Here is an 18074-nt window from a genome sequence, read left to right as displayed (position 1 = left end):
TTTTCCCATCTGCAACATACGTTTTATAAATGTTAAAACACACCAGAACAAAAGTGTGTGTATAAAGATTTCATCAAAATAGAGCTTTAACAGAAAGAAATCTGGGGGGCTTCAGAAACTTTGCAGGAACAGCTGGGGGGACAGTAGAACTGTGCCACCACTGTGGAGAGCAGTAGGGCGCACCCTCCAACAACTGGAAATAGGAGTGCCGCCTGACCCAGCAATCCCTTTACTTGGTTCAGACCCTAAAGAGTAAAAGCACAGCGTAAACAGATGTCTGCAGACTCATGCACCACTGTTCACCATAACAAGAAGAGCCAAAGCACCTAAATGGCTAGCTATGAAAGAATGGATACTTTAGCACATACACACAATGGACTGCTACACGTTGCTAGCGAATTAATGATGCAACTGTGAAGTCCCCCACAGCATGAATGGATGTAGAGAGCATTGTGCTGAGTGGAGTCAATCACAAAAGGCCAAATATCGTATGAGACCACGTATATGAAAGAAAAAGAAAATCAAGACAAAGGTTTTTACACCAAAAGATGACGACTTTGAGAGCTACCGGGGGTGGTGAGGGAAGGGGAAGCAAGGGGCTAGAGCACGGGTTGGCAAACTGGCTCCAGAGTCGTAATACGTGGCTCTTTCAGTACATGTGTGTGGCCCTGAACTAAAACTGAAAAAATGTAAAGGACATTATTCAGATAATGGTGATTTCACTGTTTGAGAAAATATGTTTATGGCTCTCAAATAATTTTTTAAGTTGTGTGAGGGACAGGATTGGCTCTTCAAAAGTTGTCGACCCCTGGGCTAGAGGGTAAACAGGTGTTAACATGGCTGAAGGGGAAGATGGCATTCTGTACCAGGAAAAAAAGGAGAGGGGGACAGAGTAAGCTAGTGGGAGGTTTGAAAAGCAGTGTGTATACTCAGGTATAACCCGAGTTTTTCAGCACATTTTTTAATGCAACTTTTGTGGCAAAATGAGGTGCCTCGGCTGATATCCGGTTCAGCTTATACTTGAGTATATACGGCAGTTTAAGTTGTTGAATACAAAACTGAAGATCTGAAATATAAACTCACACCTAATTCACAGTAAAAAGTAAAAGACAAAGAAGAACAATTGTAAAACAATTCCATTACTATGACATTTTTTAAGTCCCCACCCCCCACCATAGGCACGCAAACTGGTAGAATAAACCAATACAGACTCTGCTGGCAGCCTGAAAGCCCAACTTAGATGGAAATTTAGTCTATTATTTGGTGTGACACCTTCAGAACATCCTGGGGCATCACAGCACCTCCAGGGTTTCTTCCATAACAGTGCAGACATTTCACTGCACATGTCAGTATAACAATATCAAATAATAATAAACACTTCAAAGAAATTAAGAGATGGAAAATTCTACAAAAGGCCAGATAAAATTCATTTCTGTCAACGTTTACCTTTTATGTAAATATAAGAAAGACTTCAATGATAATGCTTTAAAATTTACATGATTCCTACAATCCAATGTGGCTTTACTGGCATCCTCTATGACATACTGCTCTACTAACCTGGTAGAAATGCGACTAAACACGGCATTGAAGTTGTTGCAGCTGAGAGAAAACAACACCCCAGAGGCCGAATTCCGAAGCTCAGCTGCGTGTTGGTTTCCTTCCCGACAGGTGTGAAGAAAATGGCAGATTTCTGGTAGCAACTGTTTGACCAGCATGGTTTCATCTAATCTCATTGTGTCCTTTGGTTGCTAAAATAGAAATGATTACATATGTCTAAAAACTTTCTTCATCTGACATGTAAATGTGGTAATACCACCTTTCCCAATTTCCTAGTATGGAAATTTTCAAACATACAGTAAAGATGAAATAGCCATATATGTATCACCTAGATTCAACAATCGGCATTCTGTCATATTTGCTTACACCCATCTATAAACCCCCAAACCACACCAGTCGCTCTTGATTCAGGTCTGACTCGTGGCAATGTCATGTGTAAAGTAAACATGCACTCGCCAGGGTGTCAAGACTATGCCCTTGCTGGTTGCCAGACCTTTCTTCTGAGGGGCCCAAGAGGGTTCAAACTGCCACCCTTTCAGTTAGTAGTTTGAGTCGTCCAGGGACTCCATTTCTATATCTTTACATAGCCTCATAAAAAATAAAAAAAGATAATTCCATCTCCATATCTATTATAGATGGAAGTGTCCCCCTCAAAAATCTAAGTAGTAAACCCTTAACTCTCTGTCCCTATAGCATGGGAACCCTGGTGGGACCGAGCCTCACTGCTCAGCAGCCAAATGGAAAAGATCACGCTGCAGTCTGCATCTGCAGCTTTGGAAGACTTATGGGGCAGTTCTGCCCTTCCCATGGGAGGGAGCCCAGACTTTACGGCAACCATGTGGTTTGATTTATACCTGTGGTTATAATCTCATTTGGGCATGGGTTTCCTTGTTATGTTAATTACAGTATTAGTGTAGGTATGTCTGAAATCAATCCCCTTTGAAATCTGAAAGAACAGATTGAGAGCAGATAAACACAAAATACAAGCCACCTGATTTTCAAAACCAAAAATGAATCCATCCTGATTCATAGCAATTTTATAGGACAGGCATCGAATTGCCCCAGTGGGTTTCTGAATTGCTACCTTCTCGGTTAGTAGCTCAACTCATAACGACTATGCCACCAGGGCCCTCTGCTTGTCCAGGAACACAGGAATAAAAGCTGAAAAAACACAAAGATCTTCCACCAAAGTGGACTGAGACAGGCAGGCAGGCAGAAAGACAGACAAGCCTTCCCCTAAAGCTAGATGGCACCCTGCATTCAGACTTCTAGCCTCCTAAATTATAGGAAATTAAGTTTCTACTCATTGATGCCACCCATGTGTGGGTTTGTTTAGGGTTTTTTTTTCCTCTTACAGCAGCACTAAAATTAACCTGCTAATCACACTAAAAATCCAACCTCACTCCTAGGACTTTCCAGTTTGTTGTGTGTGCTAAATAACCTTTCATTCCTAATTCATATTCACTGGTGCATACACTGTGTCATCTGTCTCAGCATCCAAATAAATTCCTAGTGGACAATCTCACCTACCTCTAAGTGGCTGACCAAGACAATTAGATAGTATTATGAGTTTGCTTTCAGAACTGATAACAAAACTATTTCAGAATAGTTGAACTATTTCAGAATTGTTAACGAAAATTGTTATATTTCAGCATCTCTTAAAAACAAAAATATTCTCCAATGTGACTTTGATACAAAATATCAGATCAAAGGGAAGTACTCAATTCCCTTGTATCAGTCTCTACTCAAATCCCCCTAGCACCCCCGAGATGTTTTCCATGAGCATTTGGCTTAGAACATAGAGATTCATAGATAGTAATATATAGTTAAGTTCCTTTAGTATTGTCATTCAAGAATTTATCACACTTCCCATATTTTTTATTTTATTTTTCCATAACTTCTAAAAAGAAATTGGATCAGTTGCCTTACAGAATGTTCTATAATCTGGACTTTATCGTTCCCTTGGGTGTAACTTTTTCTTCTAATTACTGTATTTTCTATAAGCTGAACTTAATGATCAGATTGGATTCAATTGAGCATTTTAAGTAATGCAGTATACCACATATTACATGAAAATACAAGCACACTAAGTCAGATAGTCCCATTATTCAAACCAAATCTGATAGCTTGATTTAATATTCAAATGTCCATGCTGTAAAGACCTTGTCCTCATAGAATTAACCAATGGTTATTTGCAGATATTATGTTCCACATCAATATTTCACCTTAGATTTTCAGTAACCCATGTATGGATAGCAATTTTCAGAATGTCAAGCATGTTATAATGGTAAAAAAATTTTAATTTTGTGTAGTTATATGTTGCATCATTGTCATTCAAGTGCTTTCAGATGCAGGTACACTTAAATAAACAGATGACATAAAATCTATCAAATGCTTTTTTATAAGTTAACCAAATATTTCACAAGAGGCCTTGAGAAAGTTAATAGGAAAGTTCCATTATCATTCAATTCTGTTTTTCCATGTAATTTTTGAAGTCCCCTTATAGATGTTGAAACTAACTCCAGTTAATTAACAAAATGTATAGGAGTGTTTATTTTCTGAACAATAATAATAAAAATACTTGAAATTCTTTAAATTACATAAAATTTTTCTCATAATGTGGTACTAGTAAAGAGTTGTTCACTTATAAATATTAGTAAGGTGTAGTTAGAATAGTTAGCTATTCCAACTATTTTCATGATATAAATATGTATTCAAGACCTCTGAGGAAACTGCCTTAATTTACTGCAATCCAAAAATAAAAATCAAGAGATGTCCATAAAATTAATGAAGGCATTTCAAGGAAACACAATTATTCAATAACATAAATACCATTTTAAAATATATTTAATGAAAACAAATTCTTAATAGAGGAGAGCAAGGGAATATATAAGGACAAGAGAAAATCATAGAAACCTTTATTAAACAAAAATATCAAATGACGCTATTGGCCGATACACACTCCACATGCTTGTCTCCTTCTAACACTAACCCTAATTCTTTGCTCTTTGAGTTAAATCACATCAAAATGGAAGTTTGCCATCCTTGAGGATTCAGGTCTTGTTCTTTTTAAATGTTCTCTAGGGAACAAAAAGGATTCTGAAAGGGAAAGATTTCCCACTAACTTTCTCAAGCCCCTTGTATATTGTTTTGTTAACGCGTAAATAAGAAACAAGGTGAGTATTTTATAGAGGGCTGTAGGGTGGCTGGAGTAACGTTTCCCAACAAAATATTCCTAGGACAGCCGTGGCTCCCCTCAAAGAAAGAGCAGGTGTGTGGCATGAAGGGAAAAATCCTCACAACAGCTCTCCCGGTCTTTTTATCACCAGTGCAGTTTTCAATGTTCTGAAAAGTTCTTCCTAATAAACCTGTGGGGGCCTCTTGTGCCCTTCAAAAGCATTAGTCCACCTGAGAGCTTCCCGTCCCCTTGGCCCCAGCAGACCCCATTCTTCGGCCCTTTGGACATCGCAGTCTCACCAGCCCCTCAAATTGTGGGCGCATCCCCTGACACACTAACAGTAACAGCACACTCTAGAGGAGCAGTTCTCAACCTGTGGGTCACGACCCCTTTGGGGGTCAAACGACCCTTTCACAGGGGTAGCCTGATTCATAACAATAGCAAAATGACAGTTATTAAGTAGCAACAAAAATAACTTTATGGCTGGGGGTCACCACCACATGAGGAACTGTATTAAAGGGTCGTGGCATTAGGAAGGTTGAGAACCACTGCGCTAGAGTCTAGACTGCGTTGCTGAAGATCTAATTCTGAAATACAAGAGGCTGTGGCCCTATCCTTTAAGATCCGGGAGCCCAAGGCCCCACCCTTTGAAATCAAGTAGGCCCTACTTCCCATGATCCTTCCAACAGCTCCACTAATCTCAAACTGCTCTGCGGATTGTCCTTTTATTTTCTTGGAGGACAACTGCATAAAACTCAATGCCTTCTTCCAAAAAAGCATTGCCTCTTCCACTGTTCTATCACATGTACATGCTCTTTAAAGCCACACCAGCAGCACATGTGACACACGTCTTTCTACCAGCATTCTGTTGCCGGTGCCACACGGACTCTCTAAGACGATGGAGAGTTTCACTATAGCTCCCGCTTCCTTCTGAGTTCTCACCAGAACAGTCTTTGATGTCCGTAACTCCACAATGTCTCATCGACCATTTAGGCTTTTATTATTAAGTACTTAAAAAATCTTCTAGCCTCTTCCTGTTACCCAAATTCCAAAACCACTTCCATGTTGTAGTTCTCTGTTAGAGCACCATCCCACTCTCTGATACCAAATGCTGTCTGAGTCAGCTAGTGCTGCTGCAATAGTCAGACCACAAGTGTGGGGCCTTAACTAATTATTTTCTCACAGTTTGGGAGGTAGAAATCTGAATTCAGGGCACTGGCTCCAGGAAAAGACTGGCCCTGTATGAAGGTTCATATTCCATGGCTAGCTTGGTGGTCCTTGCTGTGGCATGGCATCTATCCTCTCTGCCCTCTCTACTTCTTGCATGCTTATTTAAATTCTTTTATATCTCTAAAGAGAATGATGCAAAAGATGGCCTACAAAGTATAACACATCTGCAAAATACCTCATAACATGAATAAGGAGGACAGACAGTAAGCTGAGTGAAATTAGTCAATCACAAAAGGGTAAATACTGTACAATAGCGATCTTAAAACGTCAGAAAAAGTTTACACACTGAAAGAAACATTATTTGATGGCTACAGGGGATGAAAGAAGAAGAGAGGGAGGGGAAGTCACAAGCTAGAGGGCAGGTGAGAGTTAATTTGGATGAAGGGAAAGGCAATACACAGTTAAGAGGGAGGTTCAAAAAACTAATGGAGGCAAGAAAGAACTGGGAAGTTTGCAGTTAAAGGCAACTGAAGCAAATACTGCAATCATCCTGCAATAGCAGTGGTGATCTATGAGAAGGAGAGTAGAAGGGATAGAGAGATTCCACCCAAGAACAGATCGTTTTAACAGGGAATATTTGTGTATGTGTATTTCCCTTTACTGTAAATATATTCATGAATGTGGTGATGCATACATACTCTTGGGAGGCAGGGGAAGTTATGAACAGATAACCAAACACCTTGAGGTACAAGTCACAGGCCCTGGAGGCTCAGAACCATAGTCTCAGGGACACCAAGGTGTATGTGAATAACATAGCTTACAATGCTCTACATCTTATTTGGTGGAGTAGTGACTGGGGTCTTAAAAGTTCATGAGCAGCTATCTAAGGTACAAATAATTGGTCTCTCACTATTTGGAGGGGCAAAAAAAGTAATGAAAATCTAAAGACATATTGAAAAAAATATTCCAATGACTATTGGACCATGCAAACTTCAATCTCCACAACCTGAAACAGGAACTAGATGGTGCTACAATACCACCACTAATGTTCTAGAAAGAATCACATTAGGAGGTTCTGGATAGAATGGGAGAAAAATGTGGAACAGATCTCAAAACCATAAAAGACACCTGGCTGATTGGTTGGATAGAGACTGGTTGTTGTTGCTGTTGTCATCGAGTTGGTTCTGAATCATAGTGACCCCGAGCACAACACATTGAAACACTGCCCAGTCCTGCCCAGCCTCACAATGGTTCCTACACTTGAGTCCATTGTTGCAGCCACTGTATCAAATCATTTCTTGGGGGCTTTCCTGCGTTTCACTGCCCCTCTACTTGAACAAGCATGATGTCCTTTACCAGAGACTGGCCTCTCCTGACAACATGCCCAGAATATGTCAGGCAGTCTCACCATCCTTGTCGGTAAAGAGAACTTTAGCTGTACTTCTTCCAAGTCAGATCTTTTTGTCCCTTAGGTAGCCCCTGGTACTTTTAATATTCTTTACAAGCACCACAATTTAACTGCATCAATTATTCTTCCATCTTCCTTATTCAATGTCCAACTTTTTAAAAATCATTTTATTGGCGCTTGTGCAACTCTTAGCACAATCCATACATCCATCATGTCAAACACATTTGTACATGTGTTGCCATCATCATTTTCAGAAAATTTTCTTTCTACTTAAGCCCTTGGTATCAGCTCATTTTCCCGCTCCCTCCTCTACTCTACCTCCCTCATGAACCCTTCATAATTTATAAATTATTTTTTCCACGTCTTACACTGACCGATGTCTCCCTTCACCCACTTTTCTGTTGCCCATCCCCCTGGGAGGGGGTTATATGTAGATCATTGTGATCCATTTCCCCTATCTCCTCCCACCTTCCCCTTCCCCTCCTGGTATCACTACTCTCAATATTGGTCCTGAGGGGTTTATCTGTCCTGGATTCTGTGTGTCGAGTGCTCTCATCTGTAGCAGTGCACATGCTCCAGTCTAGCCGAATTTGTAAGGTAGACTTGGGGTCATGACAGTGGGGTGGGGAGGGGGGGGGGGAAGCATAAAAGAACTAGAGGAAAGTTGTATGTTTCATCAGTGCTATACTGCACCGCTCATCCCCTCCCTGCGACCCTTCTGTAAGGGAATGTCCAATTGCCTTGGGTCTCTATTGTGCACTCTCCCTCATTCACAATGATATGATTTTTTGTTCAGGGTCTTTGATGCCCAATACCTGATCCTATCGGCACCTCATGATCACACAGACTGGTGTACTTCTTTCATGTGGGCTTTGTTACTTCTCAGCTAGATAGCCGCTTGTTTATCTACAAGCCTTTAAGACCCCAGTCAATGTCCAACTTTCACATGCATATGAGGCAAAAGAAAATGACATGGTTTGGGTCAAACACACCTTTATCCTCAAAGTAACATTCTTTCTTTTCAAATCTGAAGAGGTTTTGTGCCAATAGATTTATCCAGTGCAATGTGTCATTTGATGCTGCTTCCATGAGCACTGATTGTGAATCCCAACAAGACAAAACCCTGACATCTTCAATCTTATCTCCATGCATCAAGATGTTGGTCCAGTTATGAGGATTTGGGTCTTCTTTACATTGAGTTGTAACGCATACTGAAGGTTGCCATCCTTGATCCTCATCAGTAAATGCTTCAACTCTTCTTCATTTTGAGCAAGCAAGGTTGTGTCTTCTGCATATCAAAGGATGTCAATAAGGTTTTCTCCAACCCCATGCAGCATTCTCCTTCATATAATCGAGCTTCTCTGACGATTTGTTCAGCATACAATGGAATAAACATGGTGGGCGTATACAACCCTGATGCACCACTTTCCTGATTTTAAATCATGCAGTTATTGCCTTCTGCTATTCGCACAACTGCCTCTTGATTCATGTACAAGTTCCTAATGAGCACAATGAGGTAAACCCCTGAAACGATGATCCCTAGTCACCCTTCAGGTCTGGAAATAAACTCCCCCACGCAAATCAACCCCTTCAATCAAAAAGGTAAGGGTTAGCAAGGAGCAGAGGATCAAGAAAGGAAGAATGGAGACAGTGAAAGGAAGAGGAATACGCAATGGTGCACTGAAGGGACTGAGACTGTGTGTTGAAACAAAGTATAAATTGTGGAATGTAAAACTGATGATCTGTTCTGTAAACCTTTACCTAAACCACAAAAAGTTTGCTGTTTTTTAAATGACACAATGTAAATTAATCCTATCCATTAACATAACAAAGTCAGCCCATACCCAAACAGACTCTAATCACAGGCAAAGAGGCTAGCACTCTGGGCTGGCTTTGGAGGGACACAATTCAATTCATAACAATAGATCCCAAAGTAACTGAAAACATCAAGCTAAAGCAGAACTTGTGTCTTAGTTATTTATCTAGTGTTGCTGTAACATGAACACCAAAGGTGGAAGTCTTTAGCACACAAATTTATTTCTCAGAGTTTAGGAGGCTTGGAGTCTGAATCTGGGAGTGCTAGCTCTAAGGGAAAGCTTTCTCCAACGCTGTCAGCTCTATAGGAAAGTCTTGGTCTCCTTTCCAGCGTCTAGAGGCCAGCATTCCTGGGAGAGGTCCAGGGGCTCCAACGGCCTTCACACCTCTCCTGCCCCGCCCCTGAAAGATTCTTCAGCACATCCGAACGGCACACCCTGTGCCTGGCTTTTCTTTCTTGCTGGTATTGAGGTCTCCCTTCTCTGCACACCTCTCTCTCCTTTTATGTCACGAGAGATAAAAGGAAATCAAGGAGATGCAGGTCACCCCGGAGAAATGCCTCTTTCTTCAGATCAGGGCTGTGACCTGAGTAAAGATGGTGCCTCCCACCCTGCCTCCCTTACAACTGAATAGCTTGATCACAGCAGAGAGGATAATTACATTATGCTAGAATCATGGCCCAGCTAAGCTGACACATATTTGGGGGAACTAATTCCATGATAACTAATTTGCACACTTAATTTAAATACAAAACCTATAAACACTATCACAATTTTAGAATACATCCAATTGTCACATAAAACCTGGTCATGTTGTGAAAATCGGTGTTATGCAAAAGTGAAGGATGATCACATTAGTTCCCACAACGAGGATGTCTACATCATCACACAATCTCCAAGTAACACGATTACATAACCACCAACTTACCTGTCAAACCACTGAGACTCGGCCCAGGTACACTGACACATAACCCTAACTGTCACAGCCAACATCACGCTCACTTCAAATCTCAGGATCTAGAGTAAGGTGACCAGATGTCCCGCTTTTTAACAATTTGTCCCACGTCCCGCAGCGTTTTTAAAAAGTCCTGATTTTTGGAAAGAATGCTCGACAAATTAGGGAACGATGGGAAAACAGGAAGACCAAACTTTTAATCAAGAAACCCTCCCCCACCACCACCCCCATGGTCAATGGTGTCCCACTTTACCAATGCTTTACCAATGTTAAAATCTGGTCACCTTATTCTAGAGGTACATTAATATGCAAAATAATCAGGTGGTGGATTTTTTACTATTGTCACAAATGCAAAATATGAGACAATGAAATAGTTAATAAGTAAGGAATAGGTGTATAGTCAAGGGCCAAGCAAAGTGTTTAATATATTAAGCTTGGATTTTATGGACAAAAGGTTTAAATATCTCCTTCCATATATAGTTATGAGTATAACTTTTTTCCAATTCCTTATTTTACTTCCCCAAACACTTTTGAACATTTCCGCTCTTCTCAACCACACAATCAGTCTGCATAAATTAAAGTTCCTTCCACTTAGGTTTACTACAGAGAACTAACATATATATGAGAGAAGCAAATCTAAATAGAAGGTCAAGGATATGCCAGAGGATGGGAGAATATAAGAAATAAGTTAACTCCAAGACATACTGAATGCACAGAGCATTAAATGAGAGGTATCTAATTTATATACACTCTCAACATGTTCCAAAAAGAATTAAGGTTAAACTACAGAAACATGTTACTTTATACAACAGAAATATTGTCTTAAAAACTCAAATTAAGTCAATGCTGAAATACATTAAGGGAAATAATGATCTAGAGGAAATCAAATAAACAACTGCCTGGTATTCAACTACTCTGCCATGTCTATATAGTTTATATGCTCATAAATGCACTTGTGTTTTAATTCTTTAAATTATAGTTTAAATTTTTAAAAGTTCTCTTTTATATAGATTTTAAAAGTTGTAGATTAACATCAGTTTTATACTGGAGGAAAAAAAAGTTCATTCTTGGTCTTCTGCATTATATTCTTTGATAGCTAAACAGTGTACAGATATGACATTAACTGGGAAATTTGACTAAACAATGGTTTCTTCTTAAATTCCTTTCTGATAATTCTGAGATGGAGTTATGTGACTCATACTTACGTAATTTCTGTTCAAGTAAACTTATAATCTATCTAACTTATATATGACAAGATTATTTTTACTTCAAAAATTGTGTCCATTGTGTTGTACTCTATTAATAAAATGTATAGTCCTAGGTCTTCAACAGAAAATCCATAATTGTTCTCCTTGTTTGCATCTATGCTTTGATAAATCAGATCATCCTCAAGACTAAATTCACTTAGGGAAGAATTACTTACCCCAGCAAGACATTTTTCCAGTGTATCCAATATAATCAACTGAGAGAGATATAAATTCTTTTCAGCAGCTTCTCCAAATATTCTCTAAAAGATGTGCAAAACAGTAAAGTTGGTTATAATTTTCCTCTACAAATCAGCACACATCTAAAAAGTTCAAAGCACTCGAAATCTTAAAGATCAAGGAAACAATGGTCTTCCTTTGTTATCCATTCCTATCCTCATACTAAATAAATTCTGAGGTAAAAAGAAATGTTGACATTTATAAGGGTGTTTTAAAAAGTCTGTGGACTAATTCTACCTCATTATCTTTCAATTCCATTTGTCAACAAACTTTTGAAGCACCTGTGCATTAAGAGTCTGCCATAGCCTTCTAACAATAAAACATGTTGCTTTTGGTTAATGCTTTAAAAATATGTAGAGTTTGAATTTTTGACTCTGTGCCAGAATCGAGAGCTGAACATTTTACCATTTTCATTACAAAAACAAACAAACAACTTAGTATTAATTTTAATTCTGACAGCAACAAAATGCTCTAGTACTGATTACAGTATACTTTAAGTATTTACTATCCTTAAATTGAATACTGAACTCTGGCTACTAACAAGAGACTATGGTTTCCACAGTTTATTCAATAAGCAGTAAATGACTGCCAGTAATTCACAATACCATTTGTTATGAAAAGGGATCCCAGTGTTTTAAGTATGTCAGTGTACCTGGGAAAATACCAAATGCTTACTTATATGTTTAAAATCTTATCATTGGGCTCACTCACTCACTCACTCTCTCACTCTCACTCACTCTCTCACTCACTCTCATTCACTGACTCACTCACTCTCTCACTCACTCTCATTCACTGACTCATTCACTCTCATTCACTGACTCACTCACTCACTCACTCACTGTCATTCATTCACTCACTCTCTCACTCACTCACTCACGTTCATTCACTGACTCACTCTAATTCACTCACTCTCATTCACTCACTCATTCTCTCACTCTCACTCACTCTCATTCACTCACTCACACTCACACTCACTCACTTACTCACTCTCATTCACTGACTCACTCACTCACTCTCACTCACTTACTCACTCTCATTCACTGACTCACTCACTCACTCTCACTCACTCTCACTCACTTACTCACTCTCATTCACTGACTCACTCACTCACTCACTCACTCTCATTCACTGACTCACTCACTCACTCTCATTCACTGACTCACTCACTCACTCTCACTCACTCTCACTCACTCTCTCACTCACTCACTCTCTAAAAGAAAAAAAAAATCTGATCATTGTACTCCAAATACTGTATAAGAGAAAAGTTTGATAATATAAACATTTCCATAAGTTACTTTACACATTTGATACATTTTTAAGAAAACTTTTTTAAAATTTTATAGAAGAAAATCTCTTTGCAAGACTACTAAATGGACCTCCAGTTTACCAGTTTTCTAAATGTTGGGTCTTGTCTATATAATCTATATCAACTTGCTTAAAATAAAACACACCAAAGATGGTAAGACTATAAAAACTGGACTTTCACAACCAGAGGTCAGTTTCAGAAGTGAGTACAAGCAATACAGATTGCGGTTATTAAGTGCCAAAGGCATGATGCTTGGAGTCAGGAAAACATCTAGATCAGATGTCTCAGATAAACTTAGCGTTATATGAACTTAGCATAGCCTAAGTATAGTTAGGACAGGAACTGGCAGAGGAGAAACTGTCACAAAGACTCCCCAAAAAAGAAATGCTATGTTCACGTTGGAGTACCCTGAAGTCTAAGCAATGTAAACAAATTGTATGAAAGAGGAAATAAAAGGCTCTGAAGAGCCCTGGTGGTGTAGTTAAGGTGTAATCCACATGGTCAGCAGTTCGAAACCACCAGCAGCTCCTCGGGAGAAAGACTGGGCTTTCTACTCCCATAAAGTTATTGTCTCAAAACCCTGCAGGGTTTCGCTATGAGTTAGCACTGACTTGATGGCAGTGAGTTTGGTTTTAGGAGCTTTTTAACCATGCGAATACTTGATGAAAATGGTATTTGAGAACTGTTTCAACAATTTGTTCTTAACTACGGGATCAGCAGGATACAAAATAAATAAAACAAGAAAAGTATATTATCTTCATTAAAAAAAATCAATGCCACAGATCACATTTTCTTTATCATCTATTTAGAAACAGGAGAGCTGATGTGTTAATATTCAAATAAGCAGCTAAAGGAAAGAGTTGAAAACATCACATTGTAGCCAATTAATTAATGGCACAATCTGCCCTAAACTCCCTTTTCTAAAAAGTACTAGGAAAGGTCATACGGTTTACAGGTAAGGGGCATTTCTAAGGGGAAGAATCAAAAAACAAAATGAAAGTTAGAAGTTACCTGACTCCAAACTGCCAGTTCATAAAGATCAATGGCTATACCAAGAGACCACAGAAAACTACTTCCCATCCTTCAAAATATGTGGCTGCAAACTTTTGAATAAAATTAAATTAATTTTTTTTTAAATGTAATCACCACCCTAAATTAGTAACCCAAATACTCACCATATTGTTAACATTCTTTAGGATAGTGGTGAGGCCGCTTATAACCAAAGAAAACTTGTATTTGGAAATATTGATAAGACATTCCTTGTTGTGTTCGGTACTGACTTTGGTATGTGTGTTCTGCTGTCCTGTTTTTATTGGAAGCTAAGGAACAAACAAACAAACAATTAGGAACTTACACTTGACAGTGACTTAAAAAACCGATTGCTCACTGAAAATAATGACACCTCTTTTCAGGAAAATTTTACCAACTACAGTTACCTTTTTATTATATTATGCTTAAATTTTTAACACATAACCCATCAAAAAAGCCATTCGATCAAGCTGACTCTGGCTCAGCAATTCTACAAGACAGAAGAATTGGCCCACAGGGTTGCAAGATTTTACAATAGATCTTTACGGAAGCTGACTGCTACCATCTTTCTCTGACAGAACAGAAACTGAGTTCAAACTACCAGCCTTTGGCTAACAGCTGAGTGCTTTAACCCTGTAACGCCTGAATGTTTAATTTCAGGAAACAAATGCTTTTTTTAAAAAAAAAAATTTTTTTTGTTTTTATTCTTTACTTTGATATTTATCTATATATATTAATATATACATTTAATTAAATGTTATGAAAATGTCACGCTCAGCGTTATAGGGTTAACTGCTGTGCTACCAGGGATCCCCTTTTCAACATATTTCTATCAAATCAAGATTCTTTGGACACTACTTTCTGCTGTTTTCTTTCTGGAAGTTATAAATCTCTGTATACAATTAAATCCTTTAGCTAGTACTCTACAAGGAAAAATGATAAGCCGCAGGGTTAGAGCTACTTCCTAGTAGCTAAAAATTATTTCAAAGAATGTCAGCAATTAAATGAATACAATCCATTCCATGTACATTGAACTCAAGCAATAAAAGAAAGAAAGATAGAAAATCTATGCCTCTAACCTCTGGCCAATAATGGCACAACTGTAGATTATGAGAAATGAGAACGGTCTAATCTGAAACGAACACAGCAAGACTGACTCAGGTAAGATAACCACCCTCATTTACACAACTGAGAGAGTAACAGAACAACAAATAATTGTCTCAGGAGAAAAAAAATGTCCTTGGAGAGGACTACTTTTACATTTACCTGAGTATGAGTGTAAGTCACACTGTAGAGAAATTAACCTCCACTCTATTCAAAGTAGCATTCTGTTTTTAAAACAAAATACAGGTTCTTTGCCTTTGGATTTTAGATTCTATTACGGCTAACACATCCTGGTGAGGTTCCTCTGTAGGAACAAGCAAGCAAACCCTACTCCAACCTTCTCATTTTTAAAATGGATTGGCTAACAGTGCAAAGAAGCTAATGGCTTATCCAAATTGGCTTAATCAGTTAATAATATGTGGCTAATTTGATAATAAGTAAAAATTAATGGAAAGAGGGACATATTCTGGATTTGGGGAAGAGGCAGAAGAGAAGCTACAAACGTACATGATGTGAATCATAAATATTACGGGAGAAAAGTAACTAAAATACAAAAAAAAGTTGGGGAGATTTTAGAAGATGGCAGTGGCTGCAAAAAGGTTTTAAATCTTTCAAAGCCACCCAAAGAAACTAGACTAGGAAAACCACAAACCCACAGACAGTAACTGCACTGAAACTAGGGAACAAAGCACCCCACAAACCCTAAAATACAAGCAAATGGGAACAAACCACCACCAGCTAAAATACTGACGTGGTATCACTATCTAGGTAAGAGAAAGACTGAAAGAAGACGAACCCAAAAGGAAGAGAACCTCAAAATTGCAGTATATACTCAGTAAAAGACATAAAAACAAAAACAACCAGGTGGGGAATTTCTCACTCCAATTTGCAGATGAATATTTTGAAAGGTCTACATCAAAGTTAGAAAGAAATGAACCCTCTCAACTGTGACCAGCGACACACAGAACTCTGCAGTGGTGGGACGGCTACAAGCGTCTACAATGTCAGTGGAGATCGGAGACAAATGTCTTTATTTAAAATTTTACCTTTGAAGAGCTAAACTGATAGATCGCAAGGTTCTAAACCTTGCACCTTTCCAGGATGAACCTCATACTGAGAAGAAACTGAGGAAACGTAACAGCAAAGGGCCTAGCACAGTGACAAGAGGAGCAGAGGGGAAAGTTAGGATAAAGGCAGTAGAAAGGAAGAAGGTCAAGAGTTAGAAAAGGATGTATACTTTGCAAAATTTCACGAAAATAGTGCTGGAAATGTACTCTGGCCCACATTTCTCTCCTTCTGCTTCATGAAAATCGCTTTCATTTTAAAATGTGCAACAGAAAAGAACTACATTCAAATCACATATAAACTTAGATAAGAAAAAAAAGAGGACGGGGAAGGCGTGAGGAAAAAATGAGCGGACACCAAGGGCTCAAGTAGAAAGAAAATGTTTTGAGAATGATGATGGCAACAAATGTACAAATGTGCTTGACACAGTGGATGGATGGATGGATGGATGGATGGATGGATGGTGATAAGAGTTGAACAAGCCCCCAATAAAATTACTTTTTTAAATGATGAGTAAAAAAACAAAGAAAATAGTCTAAAATGGATTGTAGTAATGAACATTCAACTCTTTTTAATGTGACTGAACTATTGAATTGTATGATATATGAATTATATACCAATAAAACTTAAAAAGAACAAAAATAATAGAAAAAGAAACAAAAAAATAAAGAGAGAAGATGCAGAATAACATTACAACAGAAAATGAAAGCATGCAAAAATACATGCTCATAAATACATGAAACAGTACACCATTATTTCAAAATGCTTAAAATCATACAAAATATAAAATAATAATTAATAACAGAATGAGTCTAACTCTTTCTTGTTATGGGTAAAATTTGGAAATAATTAAGAAATAAAAATAAGCTTACAGAGAGGTCTGAGGGGCCGGCTCCAATCCCAACTACGTGGACAGCTGCCCCTCCACACAGAAGAATTTGCTTCAGAGGGCAGCACTGAAGCTACAGCTCAGGCAGAGGGACATGTCTGATCAGAGCACCCGGGAGCAAATGAAGGGGGAGGAAGAGAGTGAAGCACGTCCTGGTCTTCCAAGGCTTGACGATGATATTCCCACTCAAGGCACCAATCCACAGAGAGGACCACATGGCCGGCCCCACTATGAGACACAATATCCCTCACTGATCCAAAGCCCTACAGGGGACAACACTGGAGATACAGTGTGGGAATTGCGCCTGATCTAATCCCACCACACCAAGGCAAAACACTAAGGGCGTGCAACAGAACAGCAAGGGGAACAGAGCAAGGAAGTCCCTAAAGAATATCAAAAATAGACTTTGCGGCAAAGGCATGGCACCCCATCAGACTCGACCAGAAAACACTCCTAAAGGCCAACAAACAGTCCTTGATATAACTACAAGCTTTTCTTTTTAGTTGTTGTTGTGTTGTGATTTTATTTTGTTTTACCATTGGCTTTTTGTTGTTGTTTTGTTTTCTTTTGTTGCTTGGTTTTGCTCTGTTTTGTTTTTGTGCATGTAATTATCTCCGCAGGTCTGTCCAAATAAGATAGGCTGGATGAACAATCTGGAGGAGAAAACAATGGGAGCGACAGTTCCAGGGGGACATGGGAGGTGGGAGGTAGGGGGAAAGGTTAACAAACCCAGGGACAAGGGAAAACAAGTGCTCCAAATCAGTGGTGAGGATGGTGTAGGAGGCCTGGTAGGGCGTGATCAAGGGTAATGTAACCAAGAGGAATTACTGAAACCCAAATGAAGACTGTGCATGATAGTGGGACAAGAGGAAAGTGAAAGGAAATAGAGGAAAGAGCTAGGTGGCAAAGGGCATTTATACAGGTCTAAGTAAAGGCATGTACATACGTAAATATATTTATATATGAGGATGGAAAAATAGATTTATGTGCATATATTTATAGGTTTAGTACTAAAGTAGCAGATGGACATTGGGCATCCACTCAAGTACTCCCTCAATGCAATACTTTGTTCTATTAAACTGGCATTCCATGATGCTCACCTTCCCGACATGATC

General features: G+C 38.8%; 1 protein-coding gene across 1 annotated transcript in view; it reads right to left on the bottom strand.

Moving 5' to 3' along the window:
• NF1 (neurofibromin 1) overlaps positions 1–18074 on the bottom strand; it is a 252880-nt gene that overhangs the window by 208875 nt on the left and 25931 nt on the right. Inside the window, exons 2-4 of the mRNA XM_045299978.1 lie at positions 14048–14191; positions 11506–11589; positions 1558–1748 (exon numbers count right to left, since the gene is read on the bottom strand). Coding sequence (XP_045155913.1) covers positions 1558–1748; positions 11506–11589; positions 14048–14191 — 419 coding nt within the window. The remainder of the gene's footprint in view (positions 1–1557; positions 1749–11505; positions 11590–14047; positions 14192–18074) is intronic.

Source organism: Echinops telfairi, unplaced genomic scaffold (assembly GCF_000313985.2).
Source record: "Echinops telfairi isolate 266 unplaced genomic scaffold, ASM31398v2 ScPeMD7_7458;HRSCAF=8496, whole genome shotgun sequence".
NCBI classification, from domain to species: domain Eukaryota; kingdom Metazoa; phylum Chordata; class Mammalia; order Afrosoricida; family Tenrecidae; genus Echinops; species Echinops telfairi.
This window is presented reverse-complemented; position numbering and strand designations above follow the sequence as displayed.